At 36.6% G+C, this 21551-nt stretch overlaps 1 protein-coding gene across 2 annotated transcripts in view; it reads right to left on the bottom strand.

Annotated features, from left to right (window-relative positions):
- Positions 1 to 21551, bottom strand: part of CNST (consortin, connexin sorting protein) — a 70324-nt gene that overhangs the window by 22901 nt on the left and 25872 nt on the right. For both annotated transcript variants that reach the window (XM_006198814.4, XM_072948631.1), the window contains 6 exons: positions 13025 to 13230; positions 6076 to 6106; positions 4069 to 4155; positions 3502 to 3616; positions 1056 to 1077; positions 790 to 886 (listed from right to left, as the gene is read on the bottom strand). In XM_006198814.4, the coding sequence (XP_006198876.1) occupies positions 790 to 886; positions 1056 to 1077; positions 3502 to 3616; positions 4069 to 4155; positions 6076 to 6106; positions 13025 to 13230 (558 nt within the window). The remainder of the gene's footprint in view (positions 1 to 789; positions 887 to 1055; positions 1078 to 3501; positions 3617 to 4068; positions 4156 to 6075; positions 6107 to 13024; positions 13231 to 21551) is intronic.

Raw genomic sequence — 21551 nt, 5'->3', positions numbered from 1 at the left:
AAACAAAGACTGCAAAGAAAAAAAGCAAAGTGAAATTGAAGGCATCTTATCTCTTCAGACAATTCAGTCAAAACACCTGATGCCGCCTGTTTACTACCAGGGCTCTCAGGCCCAGGAACATAAACCCAGGAATACCAGTTAGTACTAAAATCATACACAATGACAGATAAACACCCTTAAACATATTTATTGAACTTTATTTTCTAATGTTTTTATAATGAACATACATTACTACTACAAGAAAAAAGGTTTCTAAAAATCTTTAACTTGTGACACAAGACACAAAGTGATATATCATAAATGCTTTAGAAATGTATATATACAAATTAAAGTATACTATATGTTAGTTAACAAAAAAGAAAGAAAATTAATTACTATAGATAAATTATTAAGATACAGAGCTTATCTTGATAATAACTAGATTTTCAGAACAAATTTCTGGTAAAGTCTTTACAATAATTGTTGGTTTTTAAATAGAAAAAGATGCTGAATACACTAAAACCAATTTCTATTTCAGAGCTTATTTGTACAATCTTGTCATATTCTGTTAGATACATATAACCACCATCTACCGAAAACATGAAATAATTTTGTTTCTATAAAAATTTAGGTTGTATAATTTCTACTACTAGATATCTAAAAAGAGTTACACAATGTAAAAAACTCTTACTTTGCTATTTTTGCTAGGAGAGGTATATGCAAAAAAATTCCTTCACAGCAATTCAGATGTTAACACTTGTTAAATATTGTAAGAGGCAGGCATTCTTATATCCCTCTTTAAAAACATACCCGGCTCTTTGGCTGTAGCTCCTCTTTCCTTTGGATCTTCAGACACTATTAACTGTGTAAAGCATTTCCTTCCCAGGGACTTTTGTACAGCTGCTATCTAAAAAGTTTTTTAAAAAGAAAAAAAAAAAAACTTTGGGGGAAATTGTTGCATTAAATTCAAAAGCTGAAAATAATCTGAAGAGGTTTCTGTTTTCTAAAATAGTCCATACAACAAACATGACACAACATTTTTCCTATAAATATTTTCCAAGAAAACAACCTCTTACCTTATGTTTGGATAAAAGGGGACTGTAGGAAAAGAGAGAAAAAAAGAATTAAAAAAAATTACAGCAGCAATATGCTTCAAAGCAAATGTCACTGAAATGACTGTTTAAAAAAAAATACAGCTTCTCTGGATTCTAATATTAGCATAGAACATTTCCACTGCTGAAACATTACCACTAGTTCACATAGTTCAAAGTGCAGCTATATCATGTGTTAATCTCCTTAGATGGCCAATAACTACTGAAAACCCTCAAAGAAGTTACAAATGCTGAGATCCAGGAAAAAAAAAAGTTAACCTTTGCTAATAATGTATTTAAAGAGCATTTTACATATATATTTTTAAATTTTCAGTTTACGTCATTATAGTCTAAAAATAGATTATGGTGGAAGATAATTTAATTGGCATTATCCATAGAAATAGATAACAAAAAAAAGTAATCTTTAAATATATTTTAGGGAATACCCAAGATAAAAGAACGCATATATTCACCAAAAAGCATACACAAAAATGTTCACAGCCATTTTATTCATAATATTCAAAATCCATAAACAATTCAAATGTCTACTAACAATATAATGGGTAAATAAATTACTACAGAGTCATATAATGAAACCACATGGGAATAAAACAGAGCAAATTACCATTACATGTAACAACATGTAACACAAACATAAATATGGGCAAAAGAAGCTGGATACAAAAATCGACATTCTATGTGATTGGATTTTGTATGAAATTACAGAAAGGCAAATACATTCTTATAGAACTCAGACAGTAGTTCCTTTGGGGGATGGGTACTGATTTTGTACACAAATGAGGGAGCTTTCTGAGGGGCTGGACTGCTCCATATCTTGGTCAGAGTGGTAGTTACATACACATATATGTACATGTAAAAATTCATCAAACTTGTGTACTTATTTAATGTATAACTCAAAAATGTTTTTATATTAAATATATATAATTTTAGAAGTATAATTTGGGGGAATTATCAAACTTAAAACATAAAAATTTTTGGTATTGTTTACTATACTACCCACTGTTCTTTAGCCAGAAACTCTCTACTGATATGAAGCAAAGCGACTGAAGACCAGTTTTCAAATTACATGTTGGCAAGCTGCCTTATATTTAAAAAGAGAAAAAAAGAAAAGTAAAGAAAAAGGCATGCTCATATTATGTCAATAAATATTTGTTTTTAAATAATTAAAACATTTGTAACACATTAAAAAATTATTAGTTCCATGGGAAGGGCAGAAAAAAATGTCTATACTGAACACTTTGACAGAAAATAATCCCCTTTACCTATTATAAAAAATTACATTAAACTCGACAAAGTTGAAAGTTAATCTATTAATACGCTAAGAAATTAGGTTTTAATGCAGAATCCATAAAAATACTGTTTCAAAGGTTCAAACTGACTAACACAAAACTGTCACCACTAGGGCTGAATGAGCATCACTTCTGAATTTAGAATCATTCTTCAAAGGCTGGTCTCCAAAATAACCAGATCCAAAAGCAACTGTCTATCTGCTGTATGAACTAAGCAACTACTACTTGGGTCTGATTCATTATTAACAAATAGTTTTTAGTTTACCCTTTGCGATTCTGAAGGAAAAGGAGAAAAACTTATCAACAGAACGAAGTCCTTCAGCCTCTACTCATGCTGTATATCCCAGAAATCTCCACCAGTTTAATCACTACCGTGTCCCCTCATCCTCAGAATTCTGAGTCTTCAAAGAATGAATTAAAAAGATAAATATTTAAGTGCTTTATTTTTACTATATTTAGTTTTAAAAATCCAACTCTTTGATAAAAATCAAACAATTTAAAATTATCTGATAAATGTAGTGTTCCTTCTACAGTATTTTGGTTTAAAGACCACAGTGCATTTGCTTTGAAGTATTAGACTACTCTTAAAAACATGTTTTTTACTACAGTATACAAACACTAAAAAAAATACACTGAAAAACAATTATAATAAAAAACACTAACACAAATTTTCCATCTGATTCACCTAATCTCTTAACCAAAAAGTTATCAAAATTAGAAGTTATATTTAAAAATTTCTAATTAGAATGTGCTTTGAATTCATGTAAAGTAGGTCTTCTGCTAATAAGAAACTGAGATAAAAGCTGAGAAAGGAATCTAATTATTTTATCAGTTTCAATTTCTCCAGTTGAAACTTTTAACAAAATAGATAAAGAAATGAATTTTGTGTTTCAAATATTCAATGCTACAATGCTTCAATATTCTATTCCCACTCATTGTAAACGAATACTGGTGTACTTACTCTTTATTTAAATTTTTATTTATATATTTATTTTGGAGGGAGGGGAGGTAATTCAATTTGTTTACTTTTAGAGGAGGTACTGGGGATTGAACCCATGACCTTGTGCATGCTAAGCATGTGCTCTACCACTTGAGCTACATTCTCCCACTGATGTACTTACTCTTGATGTGTTGTACAAAACTTAGCAAGCCGTTCAAAATCTTCACCATTAAATCCTTTGTCTGAATTCCTCAAAGATGTAACTGTATGTGGTTGTACAGTTTTCCATTTTGTTTCTAAATTTAAAATATTTTTCAGTTACTGGCTATTACAAAACATATTTAGAGGAGAAAAAAATAGTTAACTGGTACCATTGACTAAAATCATGCAAATGTATCTCTCAACCCCAAGGTTAACACAGTTAGAAATAGCTAAGTGATTATTTTTCAGGATAAGTAAATATTATCCCAGAAACTATATGAGCCAGTAGGGCACACAAAGGGATCAGAAGCAATGCAAATAGTTGCAAGTGTTCTTTCTCTGGCACTCATACGACGAGCAAAATACAAAGAGAAAAATTTTCTCACAATGACATAAACTTGTGGTAAAAATGCTACTTTCTTTTTAACATTAACTTGACTGTAGAAACATTTCCTGACTTACAAAACCAGGTCAAATATGTTAACTTTCTATTTAGCAATTTGTTAGATTATTGACAAGTCCACAACCAATGTTAGTCTGTACTCACCCCACTGTTCTTGAATGGCAGAAAGATTTGCAAGCAGTTGCTCATGATACAGTCGTTCAAGCTGAATGAATTTCATTGCTTTCTCATCTGAGTAGAAAATTTGAGGAAAATGGGAATCCAGACTAATGAAGAATGTCCTATATAAATTGAGAAATTTGAAGCTTACCAAAAAATAAGAGGACTCTAAATATTTTTTAATTTAAACAAAGCGTAAGAAAGGTTTCTTGGTTTTGAAGTAGGTAGATTTTAATGTAGCATGTCATGCAGTACATACTTGGGTTCTATTTTATCAGCAAACAGTAAAAACAAAAAGGTATCTTAATGCTGAAGGAATGCCTGCTTGCTAATATATCTCTAGCAGAGTCAATTAAACATAATTTAATTGGAAATAGGACCCATATGGAATCCTGGAATCTAAGCATTTCCTCCCCTCCGCTTTTTTTCTCTCCTTAAACTACTTTCTGTCAAGCAACTATGTTACCCTCTAGTCAAATGTTTGTTTCTGATTCCAACTCCCCATGATCCTTAACTTATTTCTCACTGAATGCTTCAAAAAAAAAATTAACTTGCCACAGTGATTTTCGTAATTATGTGATTCCACTTTTTTGGTAGATTTTCGTATAAACTTCTGCCTTCTCCATCTGTACCACACATTTAGCATCATATGAGGTTGTGATAAACTGTCCAACTGTCTACCTTCCTTTGGGCCATGTTCTGAAATTTTGACCTAGAAAGAAGGTACTCACTGTTTAGCTTTTTGTCCTTCCCATGATCACTCAGAGGTTCAGTTCTCTCTCTCACTTGCAGTCTTAAAGATATGCCAGGCATTATAAAATAGGCCAAGGAGAAGCAGAGTCAATTCCATTTTCCTCTGCCCTTAACTTAAAAGTATATAAATGTTTCTCAAACTTTACTGAACCTAAAAATTATATGAAAATCTTGCTAAAATACTGACTGATGGGTCTGATACTGAGAAGCTCTCATTCTAAGGCCCACGAATTTGCATTTCTAAGAAGCTCCAGGGAGGGGAGGGTATACCTCCTCAGTGGAGAGCGTGTGCTTAGTTAGCATGCACGAGGTCCTGGATTCAATCCCCAGTACCTCCAATTAAAAAACAAAAAACAAACAAACAAAAACATTAAATAAGAAGCTTCCAGGGATGCTGATGCTGATCTGCACTCATCTGGTTAGGAAAAAAAAAGTTCTAGCTTCATTTCCATCAGAATTTGATTTCCTACTTGCTTAGTAATGAACTGCCATTATCTCAAGTTGCTACCATAGATTTCTTGATAGGGTTCAGGATGATAACTACTTATTCTTCAGTCTGCTCAGAGATGTGGTGAAAGTCAGCAAGGTCAGGAGGAAAAAGAAATCACAGAAATGGGGAAACAGAGATACGAAGGATACATTCTTTCTAGAGAGTTTATATTGGGTCATCCTCCAAAAAGAAAAACAATTTTAAAAGAGAGAGATTAAAAAACTAAGGGAAGAAATCTTTTCTATACAAAAGCTAACATGCAGCCTCACATGACATTCATTCTGTTTATTGCTAGTGAAGAACTCACTCTTCCCTTTGCAGATACACAGCTGTAATAAGACAGTACCGAGATTTGCTATGCATAATATGCCTGACAGGCTCTGCCATATGAATATTACTTGGCTTGTACTTCTGTTTAATTCAAAAGAAAAAAAATACAATGGATTTTTAAATTATACTTTTTGGCAACATGTTTTTTCTCCCCTCCTAAACACACAAATATTTAGATTTTGGTAAAATTAGGGCTTGTTCATGGGTCAAATTGGGTGGTTCTAGACAATTTTCTGGAGTGCCAAATTCCCTACATGTTGCTTTCCGAGGTGGTTACATGGGTGGATACAGCTACTAAAAACCAGTGAAAACAACAGATTATACACTGCATTGTATGTAAATTTCAGTTTTTTTTTAAAAAAAATTAGCAGTTCTCTAAGAGTTCTATGAATTTCTTCTTGTAATTAAGAAAAGGATACAGTCCTCCTCCTCGAAATAGGACTCTGCTATCTGTTAAAAAGAAATAAAAAACAGAGGAAATTAAATTAACATTTGGATGAAAAGACAAATTTGGAAGAAATCAAGACCTTGAAACTTTCAAAGTCTTTGATATCAAACTAAGAAAACTCTTATTTAACTACAGTCACTAGTTCAGAAAAGAATCTGACTGTAGGCACAGGACACATTTCTGAAGTCACTTATCATAAGCAAAGCAAATAGACATTCTTTGGTCCTTGTATAATTTTATTCTTATTCTATTTCAAGTTAAAGCAAACATCACTGTTTCATTAGAGCTTAGAACTAAGAACTCTGAATAATGAGGGAAACGCTATTGAGTTTTATAAAGGTATAACATAAGTGAATGACTTTATCAAAAATTAAAAAGTTGAAATATATATCATATGAGATCTTAAAACTCATTCATTTCATACCTATTTCACAAACTACCCTATGGGATGCTGACTTTTCATTCTCTTTTGATATTTCAGAAAATGCTGGACTAAGTACTAATAGTTCAGCAATGATGTTTGGAATATATATAAAGTGCTGTACAGTGTAAGGGGCACTGGATGGGGTGGTGGGGAGGAGGAAGTGGGGTCCAGAGACTCAAGATCTGGTCCCGGCTGAGGCTTATCACTTAGGAGATTCATACTGTGTCACCTTTAAATTTAAAAATTCTTTGATTCTAAAAACTTCAGGGTCTTTTATTTAGATACAGCATTCTATAAATAGAACAACAAAACCGAAGTATTCATTGAGAAATATTTGCATAAATTGACTCTTCTCATATTCATAATATTTTATTAGTGCTTTACTCTTTCAGTTTTCACTGATTTTTACTAAGTCTCTAGTGGAAAAGGTACTCTGTTTATAGATCACTATCTCCAATTTTCCAGGTAGGTGCCAATGTAAAGAGCAATAAAGCACTTGTCAAACCTCTAAGCTAGCAGCAAAAGGAATGTTTTTCCTCAAGTTTCACAGTGGAAAAAAGAATACTTTAAAAGAAAAATATTTCCTAGCTTAAAATTTATTCTATGTATCTAATATTCTTCCAGGAGCAATACAGCAATATAGACGGACTCAATCACTTCTTTGTAAATTTTCAGTGAAATCAATTAGCTTTCAGATTTCTGTGACAGTTCTAGTACTGTAAGTGCAGCTATAAAGACAGTCATAAAACTCACTACCTTAAAAGTAAAAGGCATTTCCAGGTGAAAGGCAGCTTGAAAAATAAATACACAGGCCATTTCCCATATAAACACTTACCCCGGGCAACTCTAGATTTTTTTTTTTTTTGATGCCCCATATGTCTAAATCTGGAAGGTAGTCTGGTAGAGCAGAAAAAACGTGAGGTTTGGAGGTGAATAATCGGACTGTATTCTAGCCAAAGCTTTGCCACTATCAGCTGTAAGACCTTTGACTTGTCATTTCACGTCTCAAGCCTCAGCTTCGTTATCTGTAGAACAGGAACAATAATATCTACCACTCTAAGTGATAGGGCTGCTGTAAGGATTAAGTGAGGGAATGTGTCTAGCACAGCGCCCAGCACACAGCAGTAAGTGTCTTATATGGTTTTTGAGTCTGACTCTGGACCAGCAGTGCAAGATGCAGAGTAGAATCATGTGAAGAAGTTAGTTGAAAATCACTTTGGGAGAGCAAGCAACAGTTTTAAGGTGATCCTGGTTTCAGGCTTTTTTTTTTTAACCTACCAGGGAACAAAAAAAGGGAATTAGGAAGGTGTTGTTTTTTGGCCAATGTCTCACAGAGTGGCTTCAAGGATCCCAGTGGAGCCATTATCTGCCTGAGTCCGAGACTAGTTTTGGGATAAGCTCACCGAGTACAGAGTACAGCACTTAATGTTTTTCTTCTCACTTCTGTATGAAATGCTTCCAAGTTTATGACTTCAGTTATACACTTAAATAATAACTGTCGCCAAATTAACTCTCCATCTCTACTTCCTTATTTCTGTTAATGGTACTACCATTCCTCCCAACTGGGTATCTTAGAGTCATTTCTCTCTGACTTCTTTTCCATCCCCTTTTTACTATCGTCCATCAAGAAGATTTCAAATTCATCCCACTCCATTTCCACTGTTACCACCTTAACCTAGATGCTATTCTTCACTAATGCTTGGATTATAAATGTCGTCTTTTAGCTCTTATTTTTATCAAAGTTACACATGCATATGGTTTAAGGAGTCAAAGAGTTCTTTAAGGTGTGTTAAGAAAGCCCTATCCTTCTTGGGGAAGGGTATAGCTCAAGTGGTAGAGTGCATGCCTAGCATGCACGAGGTCCTGGGTTCAGTCCCCAGTACTGCCTCTAAAAAAAAAAAATAAGTAAAATCTAATTACCTCCACCCTCCCCGCTGAAAGCCCTACCCTTCTTGTCCTATTCTCCTTTCTTCTGGAGCACTTAGATTTCTTTTATCTGTTTTTTTTTTTCCCTCTGTATCCCTAAACATTATGTTTATGTTTGCTATTTCTTAATTTTTCAGTTTTAGAAGATGAGGATTGAGTCCTTTGCTCCTCTTCCACACAAACCCTACAAACATACACTACACACACTTTCCCTCACAGACTTATCTACTCCATATTGTTATATTATAGTAATAGGTAGATAAATATTTAATGTTTTCCTTATTATGAATCAAGCCATGTAGTAAATTCTTGTTATTTTTTCTTTCCTGAAAATCTTTTGTTTTCCCTGGAGTGGTTTGGGTTTTTTTGGTATAGTTTTCCATGTTCTTGTCATTATACAACTCTACTCCACCAAGAGTCTAAATCTTCTTTCAATACATTCAGACACAGCAAACTGGAAAATGATATAAAGGTTTCTCCCAAGACCCTTCCAATCTGCTCTAAACAGAATCACTCTGTCCTTCTTGGTACAAAGCTGCCATCTTAGAATCTCTCTTCACCTATCTCCTGGGTAGCCCCAATTTCCTATATCTCACATCTTCCTGGTCCTTGGTTTACTCCCTTGTTTTGGTGGAGGACATCATCCAGCAGCTTCCTGAGAAAGAAGGGAAAGGAAATACCACAGGCCCTGAGGTAGGAATATCCTTGGTAAATCTGAGAAACTGCTAGGAGGCCAGTGTACCTGGAAAGGAGTGAGTAAGGAGGAGAGTTTTAGGAATTAAGATCTAAGAGGTAACAGAGCCAGATTATGTAGGGTCTTGCAGGCCAAGGATTTTGGATTTTACTCTGGATAAGAAGAGAATCAGTACATGGCTTTGACCAGAGAAGTGACATGATCTGATACATTTATCTAGATCACAATGACTGCTGTGTAGAGGAAAGAAAACTAAATGGAAGTAAGGGTAAAGCAGGGAAGTTTCTACAAGCAGTAGACTGCAAGAATCCAGGTGAGATTTGATGGTGCCTTGTACTGAGATGGTGGCAAAGAAGGAAGTAAGGAGTTAGAATCTGGATAAATACATTGAAGTCGGTCAGCAGGACTTGCTGATTGGATTTGAATGCCAGGAAAAGTGAAGGATGCCTTTAAAGTATTTGGTCCCAGCAACCGGAGGGGTGGAGTTGCCATTTAACCGAAGGGGGAATACTAGGAAAGCAATAGTTTTCGGAGAAAAATCAAGGTTTGAGTTTGGACATCTTAAGTTTGCAATGTGCACAACATTCCTCTGGAGTCTTAGCTAAGAACTGAATCCTGAAGCATTCCAATGATTAAAAATTAGTAAAAATTTGGAGGAACAAATGAGCCAGAGAAGGCATGACTAGTGAAGTAAGATATAAACGCCAGAAGTGAGGGGTCCTAAAAGGCAAATAAAGAAAATGCTGCAAAACATGTATGTGATCAATTTGTCAGAGCTTCTAATACCTCCAGTAAGATGAAAACTGAGGACTGATCACTAGACTTGCACAAGTATGCAACATGGAGGTCACTGCCTGCGTTTACAATGCAGTTTTTTCGTAGAGCAATTGGCACAAAAGCCAGACTGGAGTGAGTTCAAGAGAGAACTGAGTAGGAAATGTTATGTAAGTATAGTTCTTACCCAATACATTTTAACCTGAATCAAATTATGAAGAAATAATCAGAAACTAATTATGGGACATTTTACAAGAATTCTTGGGCTCTTCATAAGTGTCAATGTTATGAAAGTAAAAACAATCAAACAAAACAAAAGGTAGAGGATTGTTCTGGATTACCACAGACTAAAGAATATTCACAACCAAATGCAATGTGCACTCCTTCACTGAATTCTGGATTAGGGGAAAACTTAATTATAAAGAACATTTGTGGAAAAACTTGAGGGAAACTAATACAGGCAGTATATTAAATATTATTAAACCAATGTCTCATTTCTTGGGGTTGATAATGGCATTGTAGGCTATGTAGGAGAGTGTCACTGTTCTTGGCAATTTATGTGCAGTGATATGCCTGAACATTACTTTTAAATGTTTCAGTGGAAAATAAACGTTTGGGAGTGGGGACGGGATACGAAAACTTGGTTAAATGTCAACAACTGACAAATCCAAATGAAAAGCAGAGTATGAGATGCTGGGAATTACTGATTAATGAATAAAATGTTACTCCACTTCTCCCTGATTTGTGACTCCCTTGGAAGGCGCCAGGATATTTTGTATTCTTGGGCTGAGGAAGGCAGCCGTCAGCTGACTCTTGTTGCCCTAACGTCTCAGTTTACTGCAGGCTTCAGCATCTCTTTCCAACAAGCAGTGTTTGACTGAGTGACAGAAATACATTTATAATGCTTAACAGTTATTTGGCTTTTACTGTGTACCAAGTACTACGTTAAGTGCTTTTATGTGCATTATTTCACTAAGTCCTCTACAACTTCATAGAAGAAGAAACTGAAAGCCACTTAGCTTGTTAGTGGTAGAGTCAAAGGCCATACTTTTAAACTACCACTAGACTCTTTAAGCTCCTTTGCCAGGAGAGGAGAGATTGCTGAGATATTTAATAAGCATAACCTATGGGACTCAGCAAACTGACATGTTCCTGGGAGATAAGGGTGGAATTTTACTTTGAGACATAAAAAAATCAAATAATCTTCATCTGATCAAGACTGTTACCATTTCCTGCCTAAAAATATGATTTTCTACTAGAATCTGCTTCAGTTGTAGGACTGCCTATCAGTAGAAAAGAACATTCTTCTTAACTTTAACAATAGCCCAGTGACATAAAACTGCTTGAAAAGATCTGACAACATTTGCTATTTCCATCTTTCCTCCAAGTGCCTCTTCCCCAATTTTTTACTGAAATTCTACAGAAGAGTTCAAAGAATAGTAAAATCAACAGCTATATACCTTTTGGCAGTTCGTCAATTGTTCATGTTTTGCCAAATTTCCTTTCTCTGTCTTTCCCTCTATTTTTTCCCACTGAAATATCTTGAGTTGCAGGAATTATGTCACTTTACTCCTACATACTACTTGCACATGTGTCTCCCAAGAATGAGGATACTCTCCTACATGACTTCAATTCCATTATCAATCTCCAAAAATTAGACACTGATGCAATAACAGTATTTAATATATAGCCCATATTCAAATTTCCCCCAAGTTGTCCCCAAAACAGAAGCACTGAATGGGAATTAACAAATTCTAGCTCTAGAATTATAAGGAACCTGCTTTCTGAAGGAGTCTCCATTGCCCCATTTATAAGGATGATGATAGTATCTGTCTAAATTGTTTGGAGAATGAAATAACAAAAGTGTGAATACACTTTACAAACTCAATCCACTGTACAAATTTAAGGAAAACTGAAAGATTAGAAGGCTGCCTTGGTACTGGTGTTCTCAACTATGGTGACATATACTACATATGTTAGTAACATACCAGATAGAGGTCAAAAAGTAGCACACATTTTCTCACAGGCATTCTTCAAGCCCACCAAGGAGGTAAAACAAATCTGTAAGAATATACGTTTTCCTGCCTTGGTACAAAAGCTTTTTTTCTTTTTAAAAATTAAAAATTATCCACTGCTCATTAGAAAAGTTAAATGAAACAGGAGTGAGTGAAATAAAAAGCGAGGCTTTTTCCATTCCCATACACCAATTATTTTGATTTTAAAAGAAAATAAAATGCAGCTCATGAATATCTTAACCTTTTCAGAATTAGCTCTTGTGTAAAAAAGCTTCCTCATCACTATCCTAAAAGCCTTCCAGTCTCCAGGCTCTCCACCTTCTAATTCATCCTCTTAGTCACCAGAAGAGTTATTTTTCTAAAATTCAAATTCTGGCACTCCCATAATTAAAAGTTCCCAGCCCCTAAACACAGGCCTCTATGTCACAAACTATCCAACTATCCAATCTTAATTCCTGTCTCTTTTCCCCCTGAATCTCCAACAGTGTGCCAGCCATGCCTTTGCAGAGGCTGACCTCTCTCCGTACCAGCTCACTTTGCTCATCTAGTGAGAGCCTATACATCCTGCAAAACCCAACTCAAATGTCACTTCTTTTCCCTTAATGTCCACAGGACAAAGTTAATTACACGCTTTGTGTTTTCACTGCTCCTTAAACACGTATCTACTCTAACACTTTATAGAGACTTCTATAATTATCAACATAACTGCTTCTGCTGTTCCACAGTGCCTCTCAGGGATTTGCTCTGTTAGGTAATCTGTTTCCCCAGTGTCTAGCTTAGTTTTGTCACCTTATTGGTACTTACTAAGTACTTGCTACAATGACTCTTACTTGTACATGGCTTATTCACTAAATAAAAGAATTCAGCAACTATTTGAACTATAGATTGATTATCCAAGGCCAATGGGTGGCCACCAAATTTGGTGATATACCAAATTTCCCCCAGCCACTGATCCAGGGTCAGCTGCTCCTGGGCCCACCAATGACATATTGGGTAGAATCAATTACAGAGAACTGAATTTTAGATTATTACAAATATTGGTCCCAGGATTTTAGTGAGGCTGAAAGTGAAGGGTTTAACATGGTACCTGATGAAGGCAAAGGGGAAGTGCTCTTGAATCCAACTCCTCAACTTCACCTCTTATAAGTGAGAACAGTGATTGGAGAACTAGCTTCGGGGCTTCTAGCTGATCATTGGCATTTACTTCTGCAGACTCTTCATCACGAGCAGCATGTGGGGCTGCAGGTAGTGTACTTTCTTGCATTAAAGGTATGGTATCTCCTGAAGAAAGTCCTTTGAGAAGTAAATAAAATGCCTATGTTAGAATAAATTTCCATCATGGTAAAACACCTTAAAACAGTTATGCCTGTTAACCACAAAATATTCAAAGAAAACTAATTATACGGAAAAAAAAATGCAGAAACCACAAGCTACTCTCCTCCTTAAATTAAGTTTGTGTATCTGACTGCTTCTATTGGCACACAAACTATTTTATGCAGAATTATAATTAAGAATATAAAAAAGAAGAGAGCTAAAGTATGCAAGTTAAAACCTGACCAAAAACTTAGATTCTCCCAAAGGAAAAAAGGGAATTAACAATAACCTGAAGTCATGCCTTGCCAAAATTGAAATAGAACTGAACAGGAAGGTAGATGTGAAAGGCTATCATATGAAAGGCTAAAGAAGTTAAGCCTTCCTCTCTAAACGTTGGTCTGATAACTTCAGAACTACTTCTGGATCTTAGGAGAAATTTTTTTGCTAATAAGAAGTAACCGCAAACTTGGGGAGAAAATCAAAGGATAAATGCTGGGCCCACCGCTCCCGAAGTGATGCACCAAATTTTAAAACTTTAAATGTTATTATACATTATAACTTCATCATTCACTGAAACCTCAGCATCAGTTTTAATTTTCATAGGAACTGCTAAACTGTTTTCCTAGAGCTCTATAGGATTTAAACTCTATCTCAACCACTGTATCCTTAAGAGGCTTTAATGTTTATGCTTTTTTCCTCTTCCATCTCTAAAAGAGAGATAATACTGAGACAGGAGGGAAGGGGGCAGGGCACAGCCATTCAAGGAATGACAGCAATTAACACCAAAAAAAGATTCAACTCTTGGTAGGCCTTGAGGCTCAAGCTGGTCGGAGATGTGACTTCTAGTAGCCCTTGAGCTGTAATGTATTAGCAGAGTAAATAACATGCCCACAGGTGCCATGACAGTTCCAATGCTAACCATAAAAGGTCAAACTGTGGCTGGTGGCCCAATTCCTGGGAATCCCAGCCCTTTCCTCAGGGTAACTGGAATGGCCCTCCCACTTGTTAGCATATGTAGCTACCAAGCCCATAAAAACTGGCACAACGTGCCCTCGGGGCACCCTCCTCTTCGGAGTCAGCCAGCACTCTGTCTGTGGAGCGGCCGACTGAAATAAATGCACAGCCTAAAAGTTGAGGGTTATGTTTTATTTGGCGGACATTTCTGAGAACTTGAATCCCTTTGAGCCCAGGATGACAGCCTCTCAGATCGCTCTTAGGGACTGCTCCAAAGAGGTGGGGAGGAGCTAGGATATATAGGAGTTTTACAACAAAGACCAGGTAGTCAGAACATTAAAAGATGATTTGTTACCTGAAGAAAATCAGACATCTCAAGTTAAAGAATTTAGCGCTTTTCTACGAATGGGAGGAAGCAAACATTTGGGCTCACTGAACTCATTCCTTTGACAAGCATCCAGCTATCTAGGGCCAGTATCCTGTCCTTTCTTATTCTGAGTCCCCTCAGAGTGCACCATTGCAGGGAGGCTGCAGGCTTGTCTTCACTGGGGGTGGCAGCAGCCGCTGATGACTTGATGGTTTCAGCAATCTTTGTTTACCGATATGGTTTGCAGTTATTTTTCATTCACAGTATCTACTTTTACTTTAACCTGAGCACCCAACCCCCACACCTAGTGGCCTTTCTCTTGCCTTCTGAAACGGCCTACACTCTATGCAGTATGTATCCCTCTAAATAAATTTACCTTCACCCAACTGTGGCTCGCTCTTGAATTCTTTCCTGCACGAAGCCAAGAACCCACACTTGGTGGGGCACGTCCCTTCTCCCGCCCCACTTTTTTTTTTTCTGCATCACTACCAGCCATCTTGGCTGAAAGCTCCCGTCTCGAGCACTTTTCTTACCTTCTCCCTGCTCGAGTGCTTTCCTTCCTTTTCCTCTTTTGAGAAATAAAGCAATTTTTCCACTTTTTCCCTCATCTATGCTGCAAAATCCTTCACATCCAGAGGCAAGGACCTACACTTTGGTGGGCCTCCTCACTTAGGATATCCGCTAACAGCATGTTAAAACTCTTGCCCTCCCCACAGCTCAACAGCAGTCTTTTTCTTTTTTTTTTTCTTGTATATACATATTTTTATTGAAATACAGTCAGTTTACAATGTGTCAGTTTCTAGTGTACAGCATGCTTTAGTCATACATGAACATACGTGTATTTGTTTTCATATTCTTTTTCATTATTGGTTACAAGATACTGAATATAGCTCCCTGCACTATATAGTATAAACTTGCTGTTTATGTACTTTATACATATTAGTTAGTATCTGCAAATACTCCTTCTCACCCTCTTCCTCCCCTGTTAAGTTTGTTTTCTATGTCTGTGAGTCTGTTTCTGGTAATCAGTTTCCAATAAATGAAATGGCAGAACTAATGGAAGGTCTCTTTTAAAATAAGGTCCTAAAAAAGTGTGCCTTCTAAATGGGTGCTCTCTCTTGGATTGCTAGCCCTAGGGAAAGCCAGCTGTTACGAGGTAAGGCAGCCCTGTGGGGTCAGCCACAGAGGGAGGGACCGAGGCCTGCCAAGTACCATGTGAGTGAGCTTGGAAGCAGATCCTCCAGCCACAGTCCAAGCCTTGAGATGACTGCAGGCCTTACTAACGCCTTGTTCATAATCTCATGAGACTTGAGTCAGAGGCACCAAGGTAAGCCACACTCAGATTTTGGATTCACAGAAACCATAATAAATGTTCGTCGTTTTAAGACGCTGAAATTTGGGGAAATTTGTTATGCAGCAAAAGATATTACAATGACAATGCAAAATTCTTAAATATCTTAAATATATTTTTTATTATATTCTGTTGTTCCTGTCCCCTACATGTTCGTGTTTTCAATTGCAACATACCATGCCCAATACTCCTAGAAATGGAGCAGTCTGTTGGAAAGAGCTAGTGGAGGGCAGGGTGCACATTTCCACCATTCTAGCCAACAGATTAGGGTAGCTCCTAGAAAGAGGTGATATGTTACCCCAAACTATCAACCCCTAACTGAGCTTTCCACTAAAGGGTTCTCTATCATTAACAGAATTCCCAGGGATCATACTTCAAGCTCATCTCCTACCAGCCTCCAAATAGCTCTATCCATTTAATACACATTTGTGTCAGTTTCAAAGAAAGCAGTGCTTCACCCTACCCCAAGGCATAACTCCCAGAACTGACTTCAAGCACCATGCACTCCTGCCATAATTTTATCATTTAATGCCTGCCTTTGCACTAAACTCCATAAAAAGTCCATGAGGTAAGGACAAGATCTATCTTGTCATCACTGCAGGCACTGCACTGCGTACCTGGCAAACAACACAGTAGAAAATCAATAAAAGTTGGTGAATTACCATTACTATTATTAACCGTTATCAAGAGAACCCTCACTGTTCAGCTGGAGAATTTGGATTCCGCTGCATGGAAAACAACTGGCTCATTAGGAGCCTCAGATTCACATCCTAATTCTTACCCCCTCCCCTGCAAAGATGGATACGGCACTTTCTACATTAAACCTTAACTTCCTCACTTGTAAAAATTAAGGGGTTAGAATAGGAAGTTTTAGGACCCTTTCTCACTCTCCCAAATCTAAATCTTTAGCCAAGACCATAGTCCCGAGACCTAGACCAACTGCCTGTTGAACATGTCCACTTAAATGTATCTAAGAGAACCCAAACATGTGCCCCCAAATCACCACTGCCTCCCACGCTCTTCTCCCCAGACTGCTTTGTTTCCTGTATTTCCACTCTCAGTAAGTGGCATTATCATGGATCTGACAATCCAACAACCGAGGATTATCCTGTACTCTTTTTTCATATCTAACCTATGATCCAGTCTAGTTAATTCCACTTCCTTAATAACTCTGAATCCACTTCCTTCCTTCCAGCCCCACAGCTATTTCCTCAGTACAGATCACCAGCACCCTTTGCACAGATTATTGTGAAAGCCCTTTAATATGTTGCACTGCCTCTGATTTTGCACTGTTCTAACCCGTTCTCCACACTGGATTGAACAATCTTTTTAAAAAATACAACTCACATCATGTCACTTTCTTGCTCCAAACCTGCTGAGAAGGCCCATAACTGCTTATTATAACACAAAAAAAATCTTTTTTTTTTTAACTTGAAGCAATTGCTTTTATTTATTTGTTTCTTTGATTTAACTGAAGTAGTCAGTTACAATGTATCAATTTCTGGTGTACAGCACAATGTCTCAGCCATGCATATACATACATATATTTGTTTTCATATTCTTTTTCATTAAAGCTTATTACAACATATTGAATATAGTTCCCTGTGCTATACAGAAGAAATTTGTTTTTAAAATCTATTTTTCTACATAGCGGCTAACATTTGCAAGTCTCAAACTCTCAAATTTATCCCTTTCCACTCCCATTCCCCCAGTAACCATAAGATTGTTTACTATGTCTGCAAATCTGTTTCTGTTTTGTAAATGAGTTCATTATAGTGCCCTCTTTTTTCCCTTTTTTAAGGTTCCACATATAAGTGATATCATATGGTACTTTTCTTTCTCTTTCTAGCTTACTTCATTAGAATGATAATCTCTAGGTCCATCCATGTTGCTCCAAATGGCATTATTTTATTCTTCTTTATGGCTGAGTTGTATTCCATTGTATATATACCACAACTTCTTTACCTAGTCATCTGTCAACATTTAGGTTGCTGCCATATCTTGGCTACTGTATATAGTGCTGCTGTGAATGAGTGCATGTATCTTTTCGGATTAGAGTTCCCTCCAGATATATGCCCAGGCATGGGATAGCTGGATCATATGGTAAGTCTATTTTTAGTTTTCTGAGGAATCTCCGTACTTCTTTCCATAATGGCTGCACCAAACCACATTCCCACCAACAGTGTAGGAGAGTTTCCTTTTCTCCACACCCTCTCCAGCACTTATTGTTTGTGGACTTAACACAAAAAAATCTTTTATAATCAGAAACTTGCTAATCTTTTGAGCCTCAACCTATTGCTCTATTGCTCTACTCTCTACTATTTCCCCTAGATTCATTTTTCCCTTTTATTCTGCTCCAGCCAAACAGAATATTGACAGTTGCCAAACACAGAGGGCTCTCTTCTTGTTTTCTAGGTTTTAATCCATGATGTGCCTGAAACCACTAATGTCCTTTCTCTCCCCTTTATCTCCATCTTCTTTACTTGGCTAGCACTTAATTGTCCTGCCTCAGCTCAGATATCAGTTCCTCCTGCAAGCCTTTCATAACCCTCCTAGGACAGTGTATTTCCACAGTCATGTGCTTACTTAGTACCAGTCATGACTCCCATCTTGCTAGACTACACTTGTTAGTTACTTGGTTCCTGTCCTCACACATAAAACACTCAAAGGCAAGCTCACCAACAGTTTTATAGTACCTGGCATTCAATAAATATCTGTTGACTTAATAACCTTGTATGGTTGTACATAATAAGATAAGAAAAACATTTTATAAAGAGAAGAATTCGTCCATCATGCAAAGTCAACTAGTCCATCTTAATTAAAATCTTTCTGTGGTAGGCAGAATAATGACAGAAACAACCATGTCCCAATCTTCAATCCTATAAATATGTTAGATTACACTGCAAAAGGGAATTAAGGTTGCAGATGGAATGAAGTTTCCTAATCAGGTGACTTTTAAAAAGGGAGATTATCCTGAATTACTGGGTGGACCTAATACAGTCACAAAGGTTCTTAAACATGGAAAAAAAAGTCAGAAGTTATCGACATGCCCTTGCTAGCTTTGAAAAGAGAGGAAAGACACCACAAGAGGAGAAATGCAGGCAGCCTCTAGAAGGTGAAAAGGGCAAGGAAGCTGATTTTCCCCTGGAGCCTCCAGAAAAAAATGTAGCATTGCTGACACCTTTATTTTAGCCCAGTGAGACCTGTGTTAGATTCCTGACCCATAGAACCGTAAGATAATACATTTGGTTTTGACCCACTAAATTTGTGGTAATTTGTTATATCAGCAACAGAAAACTAATACACAATTAATATTGTTTTTTTTAAAGTTAATTTTGGCTAGTGACCTTAAAAGTCCCTTCTGATTCTAAAAGTATTCAAAACTATATAAACCAAGAACTCTTTTATTATTACATAGAGAACTGCTAACTTTCAGAATTGATACTGTCTGTCTTCACGGGTCAATCCCTTAACGAGGGAAGAGTAAAAAGACAGGCAACTGTTTCTACAGGTCACTTTCCAGAGAAATTTTAGTTTAAAAGGGCTGAAACATTTTTTAGGAGCAGAGATAAGGTAAACCAGGACTTTAGAATTATGGAAGTTTAGTATATAGTCTGTAGAGAGTTAAATTGCATCTTTACCTGCCTAACTGACAGAAGGGGTTACAACCCCCAAATATCAACCCCAGCACCTATCATTCTTCTTACAGGAATTTAGCTAGGCTTTTACATTTCTAAATTTGAATGCATTTAGGGTATACACACTTCTGTTCACCATAGTTCACGTCAATCTGAATGATCTCAATCCTGGCCATGACTACCAGTATATAAATCACTCAACTGGCTCCAACAGGCATTCAAGTTTAGAGGCCAGGTATAAAGGTTCTGCTACAATCAAAGCCAGATATGTAAGATGAAAATACGCCTCGAGGATTCATACTTACGGCATTACAGGTTATGACTGGAGACATCAATTAACATTCCAGCAGACCTGTTACAGCTAATATTAAACTAGGATGGCACTGGAAGTATGTTTTTAGAAATGTACCTTATAGGAGAGAGGCATGGTTAGGTAAACTTGAAAACAGAGTATTAACAAGATTCCAAGAGCTAAGAAAGATACTGACAAAAGAGGTAAGATGGGCTTAAAGTCAAACTAAACCAAGTACTTAATTTTGTTGAATGTTGTTCCTAGTCATGCCACTTAAAAATCATCTTGTGACATACATAAAAGAAGACAGCTACCATTAAAAGCACCTATTTTATGCTGGGTATTTTACAAAGTGCTTAACAAACAGCATCACTCATTCTAAGGACAATCCTGCAAAACATGTGGGATCATCCTACCTTCAGACTAAGAAAGAGGCTCAGGGAAATGAGTTATTTTTCTAAGGTCCCACAGATGGGAACAGGCAGAGCCAAAATTCAAACCTGAAGTCTTTTCTCACTACACAACCCTAACTCCAAGCCACCGACCCATTTCCAAGGTTTGTTTCCCTCTAGCTTTCATATCATCCTCGTCACCTCCCAGCTGGCCACACTATGAAGGCCTGAGTGGAAACAAATCAGGGCAACGAATAGTGGCAAATCAATCTGGAAGGGTCCTCCTTCCTCAATTTTCATGTGCTGTCTATCTCTGGCTTCCTGTCGTTTGCTGAACTGTTTTGTCAACTGCTTAGATACTATGGTGACTGAATAAATGATCATATTGTTATGGCACCCATTAGACACTTAATCTGAACTTGTTTCTTACAACCATACAAAATTTATGAGCTAGTGGCTGCCATAGGCTTGGGGGGCGGGATGAACAGGGAGTGTGATGCTAATGGGTACAGGGTTTCTTTTAAGGGGAGGATAAAATGTTCTAGAATTAGATACTGGTGATGGTTGCACAATGTTGTAAATATACTAATGCCACTAAATTGTACACCTCATAAAGGTGAACTTTATGGCATGTAAATTATATCTCTACAAAAAGTTTGTGGCTATAGTTAAAGAGTCAAAGTGTTGGAGAAGTTGTGGAAAAACTGTAACCCTCATATATTACTGCTAGGAATGTAAAATGGTGTAGCCACTTTGGAAAACAGTTTGACAGGCCCTTAAAAAGTTAAATATAGAGTTACTTTATGATCCAGTAATTCTATTTCTAGGCATATATAACCAAAAACAAACAAACAAAAAAACCCACTGACATACACCCACAAAAAAAATTTACATGCAATGTTCATAGGAGCATTATTCATTATAGTCAAAAAGTAGAATCATTTCAAATGCTCATCAACAGATAACAAATGAAATGTGGTATATCCATGAAACAGAATGTTATTTGACCATAAAAAGGAATAAGGCACTGATAAATGTCAACATAGGTGGATCTTGAAAATATTATGCTAAGTGAAAGAAGCCAGTCATAAACGACCATAAATTGTATCATTCCACTTGTAAGAAATGTTCAGAGTACGCAAATCTATAGAGAAAGACAGTGATTAGTGGTTGCCTAGGGCTGGGATGGCTCGGGAAATAGGGACTAACTGCTAATAGGTATTTTTTTTGTGGTGGTGAAAAAGTTCTAAAACTGACTGTGGTCATGACCGCACAGCTTTGTGAATATACTAAAAATCACTCAATT

This window comes from Vicugna pacos, chromosome 23 (assembly GCF_048564905.1).
Source record: "Vicugna pacos chromosome 23, VicPac4, whole genome shotgun sequence".
Taxonomy (NCBI): Eukaryota; Metazoa; Chordata; class Mammalia; order Artiodactyla; family Camelidae; genus Vicugna; species Vicugna pacos.
Note: the sequence above shows the minus strand (reverse complement) of the source record. Positions and strands in the feature narration are given on the sequence as shown.